Source organism: Homarus americanus, unplaced genomic scaffold, assembly GCF_018991925.1.
Source record: "Homarus americanus isolate GMGI-L3 unplaced genomic scaffold, GMGI_Hamer_2.0 scaffold24277, whole genome shotgun sequence".
Lineage (NCBI taxonomy): Eukaryota > Metazoa > Arthropoda > Malacostraca > Decapoda > Nephropidae > Homarus > Homarus americanus.
The window spans coordinates 39,001-45,000 of NW_024750697.1; the positions used below are offsets into that span (position 1 = coordinate 39,001).

General features: G+C 36.7%; 1 protein-coding gene across 5 annotated transcripts in view; it reads right to left on the minus strand.

Annotated features, from left to right (window-relative positions):
* Positions 1 to 6,000, minus strand: part of LOC121854143 (glutamate receptor ionotropic, kainate 2-like) — a 152,916-nt gene that overhangs the window by 26,151 nt on the left and 120,765 nt on the right. For all 5 annotated transcript variants that reach the window (XM_042348566.1, XM_042348568.1, XM_042348570.1 and 2 more), the window contains exon 11: positions 784 to 987. In XM_042348566.1, the coding sequence (XP_042204500.1) occupies positions 784 to 987 (204 nt within the window). The remainder of the gene's footprint in view (positions 1 to 783; positions 988 to 6,000) is intronic.

Genomic DNA, 6,000 nt, shown 5'->3' on the forward strand with positions numbered 1-6,000 from the left:
GAAAAAAATGTAAATAAACTTTCATTCATGCATAGTTGATTGTAAAAGTATAATACATAGTTTGAAATATAGATAATATATTCCTTCTAACACAAATATATTTTACCAACTTTCACTTCCGCTCTGTTTTGTTGATAGACAGAAATATATTTTGTAGAGTTTGACGAAAGTTTGTCATTGGATCACCTGGTTGGGTTGGGTTGGGTTGGGTTGGGTTGGGTTTCGGTTGGGTTGGGTTGGGTTGGGTTGGGTTGGGTTTCGTTGGGTTGGGTTACGTTTGATTTAAGGTGAGTAACGTTCAGGTATATATAATCCGAACATAAACACATGCAAAAAATCCACATGATGCATACACGAACGCTGCAGTAAATCCAAGACTATTTAAAAGAACTATGAACTACTATATTATATCACCTTCAACTATCACTCGATCCAGAAACGCAAACAAATCCTTGACGAACATATACGAACGCCTATGAGGTAGATACAAGAACGGGCGGATTACTAACATGCATTTTCAACATCCGATCATGTTCTTTTGAATCCACAACAAATCCGTTTTTGAATCCACAACAAATCCGTTTAACACACATGCACGAACACCCAATGCAACTTAGAATACTAACACATCATGCGTTATCTTGTGTCTATTCGTGAAGCATTTGGGAAAAAAATTAAATGGAAGAGAAACATGCAAAAAAAAAAAGAATAATTAGCCCCCCCCCAAAAAAAAAAAACAGGACATCCTTTTAAACATGCACGAAATCTTACGAAAATCCTCACGCTATCCTGCAGTTCACGCACGATGCCGTTCCACTCTCCTGTGACTGGATTTTGGATGCCGTAAGTTCTGGACGGACTCACGCGGATCTGGTACTGGAAGCCTATCATACCTGAGATGTGTTTCAGCATGTCGATACAGAATCCCTCGTACCGTGCGTTACCAGACAAGTTATCCTCGTGTTTCAGCATCACGTAGGGATTTTCCTGGTGTTGTGAGAGTGAGTGGGAGTGAGGGATTGAGACTGTAGGGAATAGTAATACGGGAGAGTAAGAGAGATTAATCCACACACACACACACACACACACACACACACACACACACACTCTCTCTCTCTCGTAAAGTCAATCACATGGAAAATAGTTATCTGTGGCGCTAAGAAAAGCCTCGTGTGGTAGATGGAGGCTATAGAACCACACTACCCCCCCCCTACACCACCTCTATTGGTTATAAAACTGATGACGCATGTATAGGGGGAACTCGTATAAGGGGGTGGGTTATGGGGAGGGGGGTGGGGATGAGGTGGGGGAGAGGGAGGGAAGAGAATGGAGGGGTGAGGAAGGAAGGAGGAGGGGAAGGAGGGGTGGGGGTGAAGGAAGGGGAGGATATAGGGTGATGGGATGGAAATGGAAGGAAGGAAGGAGAAGGAATGGAGGGGAAGGGGAAGAGGAGAGAAGGAGAAAAGGATAATGTACACAACCATCCTGGAAAAAAAATACAAAGACCGTCATGGGAGAAAAAGAATGACTAAGTTCATCATAGAAAAAAAAAATGCCATAACTTTTCAGGAAGAACGACCTTTGATCATCCTGGAAATAATTAAGGGTATTTACTGTATATTGTTTAAAGATAGCTTGGGAGAGAGAGAGAGAGAGAGAGAGAGAGAGAGAGAGAGAGAGAGAGAGAGAGAGAGGGGCATCACACAGGGAGGTATAAAAATAAAACCCGCTGAATAACATAAAAATAATGGCCTGTTCTATTTCTGTTTTTTCTTCTATTCAATCTTAAAATTGTGTGTGTGTGTGTACGTGTGTGTGTGTGTGTGTGTGTGTGTGTACGAGTAATTTGTACTACTATTATTATTATTATTTAATAATAATAATAACAACAATAATAGTATTAATAATAATATTAATAAAAACGATAATAATAATAATAATAATAATAATAATAATAATAATAATGATAATAATAATAGTAATAATAATAATGCATACTTTAATCACCAGAGGGATGAGGGGTGGTGTGAGGTGGCAGCAGTGAGTGAGAGTGGCACAAGCAGCGGTTGGCTCATAATGGCACTCCCTGGCACCCTTTGGCACTCCCTGGCACCCTCTGGCACTCCCTGGTGACTGTTGGGAGGATCTGGTTGGTAATGGATGATGGTATGCGTCATCTCCTAGTGTTCCAGTTTACCAGCACCCCAGAATTATTTATTGCAGCGAGGGAATTTATTCATCGTATCTAGGGAATTTATTCATCGTATCTAGGGAATTTATTCATCGTATCTAGGGAATTTATTCATTGTATCTAGGGAATTTATTCAGCGTATCTAGGGAATTTATTCATCGTATCTAGGGAATTTATTCATCGTATCTAGGGAATTTATTCATCGTATCTAAGGAATTTATTCAGCGTATCTAGGGAATTTATTCAGCGTATCTAGGGAATTTATTCATCGTATCTAGGGAATTTATTCATCGTATCTAGGGAATTTATTCATTGTATCTAGGGAATTTATTCATAGCAAGGGAGTTTATTTGGCTTACGTAGGGAATTTATTTACTTTGGGTAGAGAATTTTGTGACATTTTTTCGGGAATAGATTTCAGCATTCTATTTTGTTATGAGTCATTGAAATAAATTACCGTAAGAATAGACATAAAGAATAAGAAAGAAATAAACAGTTTATTTCTAAGTCATCGTGAGGAATTTATTTTACAGTGTATGGCGATTTTATTAGAGAGAGAAAGAGAGAGAGAGAAATGTGGAGTGGAATAAAGGCGAGATGAGAAGGAAGGAAGGAAGAAAGGAAGGAAGGAAGGAAGAAAGGAAGGAAGGAAGAAACGGGGGAAAAGGGAGGAGGGGAAAGACGTAATGGTAGGAAAGAGAAGGAGAACAGAAAGTGGGAAAGGAAGTGAAAAAGAGAGAGAGAGAGAGAGAGTGAGAAAGACAGACAGACAGACAGACAGACAGAAGAAAAGTAACAAAACTCATAAAAAAACAACAAAAGATAAACAAACACGACTCAATAATCATAAAAAGAGAAAAAAAAACAAGGAAAAAAAAACACCCACCTTGTGAATTAAAAATAAACCCACTGAAGGAATTAAATTTAACGGGTAAAAAAAAAACTCTCAAAGTACTGCTATAAAAAAAACGTCAGAATTAAATGAAATTAATTAAATTTTGTGTAACTCATTAAAATATTATTAACTTATTAGCTATGATACAAAAACGGGAGGAAATTTACTTGTTTGGTGTTTTTTTTGTGTGTGTTTGTCTAATTAAATGTCAGAGTTGCCACGAATGTTTTTATTGGGTTATATTTGGTGAAGACGTGTAACTGATTGTTGTTGTTGTTGTTGTTGTTGTTGTTGTTGTTGTTGTTGCTGTTGTTGTTGTAGTTGTTGTTGTTGTTGTTGTTGTTGTTGTAGTTGTTGTTATTGTTGTTGTTGTTGTTGTTGTTGTTGTTGTTGTTGTTGTTGTTGTTGCTGTAGTTGTTGTTGTTGTTGTTGTTGTTTTTGTTGAATATATACAAAAATAAAGAAAATAATAAGAAACAATATTAAACTAAATGAATTAAATAACAAAAACATGATAATTAAACACTAACAATTAAAACTAAACCAGAGTAATTGGTTTAAACTCACACGAATCATTAAACCACATCTCCTTTAACCACTACCTGATCCTTCTTAAGACGCTTAGCCAATCAGAGGCCAATTAGGAGGTAACAATACAGGCCATTGAGTGTCCCCTAACAGCTTGAAGAAGATTGGCTGAGCGAATGGTCGAATTAGATGAACTTAATTGGGCAGTAAATCAGTTAGAGATGGAACGATGGAGTGTGTCTGATGGTGGAGAGAGAGAGAGAGTAAAAACATATATACCTACATTGAAAACCGCACCTCACTTGGGAACATAAAAATACATATTAATTAATTCCTTCCTCACTTCAGCTGAACATTTTTAAAAGGCAACTGAAGAAAAAAAAATAAATATTTCTCAACACAAAAGCAAAGAATGAAATATATACAACTTTAACTTTCTAATTAATTTCACAGCGAGAGAATTAATATATTGTTTTATTCTTCCGAGTGTAATTAAATATATTTCATCTTTTTTGTTAGTTTCCTTTCGTGTTAATATTAAGTCAGATGGCTCAATGATTTTGGCACTGAATATTGCATTATATCTTAACACCACTAGTACTGGGAATATGTAATAGCACCACTAGCCCAGATTATATGTAGTACCAATAGCCACTGAGTTTATGTAGTAATTCAACTAGCTCTGAGTATTATATAGTAGCTAGTTAATACAAATCTGAAGCCATGGAGTTGATGCCTTTCTCCCCAGCAGACACATCTAATACAAGTGTTATATCGTGCAAAGTCAACCATCCATTGTCAATGTTTAGTCCTACGAAGTTCATTAGAAAATACTACGGCTATGAAAAAACATCGCATATCCCAGCGTCTTTGAATAAATGTCCATTATTAGAGTTTCTTTTCCTCTCTCTTCTTTATGTTGTGTGGCTGGAAATTTCAAAGAAGACAGCGAGGAGTTGGGTTGATTAGGAATGTTATGGAAGAGAAACGTAAAAGATGACATTAAAATTTCACAAAAATAACAAGTAGAAATTTTCCCAGGTAGAAATATTCATATACTCAGCTTATGTACACTGTATACAAAGTCAATAACGAACCTTTAAAATAATTGTAGAAAGATATAGTGAAATACTAAGATAAAACGTAAAATATTTCACTTAAACTTTTTTTTCGTGTTCTCATTTTATACACGCGGGATTCACAGTACTTCATAATAGTACACTTTGTATACTGAATTGAATCAGTATATGTGCTTCGCTAGATAGATGGGAAAAGTAGACAGAAAGAGAGAGAGAGGGAAGAGGGAAGATGAAGAGAGAGAGAACAAAAGCTAGAAGGAAAATTGTTTTTGGCAGACAGCTCATTACGATCATCTCCAGAAAAACTTAAGCTGTACAGTCATTAAGTGAAAGAAACTATGGACACACCTTACTGTATTAGGTAGGATTACAGTAAATATTAATATACTGTACTAATCATTACAGCCACAGATACAGCTTGGATTAATTTAAGTCCAAATAGGATTTTTAGGAAGAATTTGAATCATCTACGATGCCTGTGTCATTCAGTTCTGCACTGCAACCACCTACAATCCTTACTAGGCATCATAACCTTTTTTCAATCTGAGTTACAGTTAGCTATAGTCGACAAAAGCCTATAAGTACAATCGCTAGAAGGTGAAACAGCGATCTACAACCTAAATTATCACCAACACTTGACAACAACAACTTACAATTATTATTCTTCAATAAGCAGTATTACCTACTATAACCCAAATCACAACCAACTCTCATAACTACATAGAATTACAATCTTCAGTAGGTGCTACAACCACCCACAACATCAATCACAACCAGCCCTGGCCTACAACCCATCATCTCCAAGCTACACTACGCCAAGCACTAAGCACCAGACATAACACAATAATAATCCTTTGGCGTCTGTCACTCTACCCCGGACATGAGCTGTTTGACAATGCCGTTCCATTCTCCTGTTATGGAATTCTGGACGCCGAAAACCCCTTCAGGAGACATCTCGATGATATAGTCGAAGCCCGAGAGGACTGATATCTCATGCAGGAGGTCGACGCAGAACCCATAGAAGCGATCATTGCCTGTGAAATTCTTCCCCGGTCTCATCATCAGAAACGGGTTGTTCTGTTGGTGGCAGCGGTGGGATTTAGAAATAATGTCCGAGAGTTGGAGTCTAGCAGAGTTTTTTTTTTTTTAAATGTTTATGATACTCCTTTAAGTTTGTTGGTCTGTAATATTAGTCATTAACATCATAATAATCTTAGATCTAAAAAAAAAACTACTTAGAAATGTCTTGGAGGTGGTTTTAATTGAGGTATTTTGGGAGTGAATTTAAGAGTGAAGGATTTTGAATT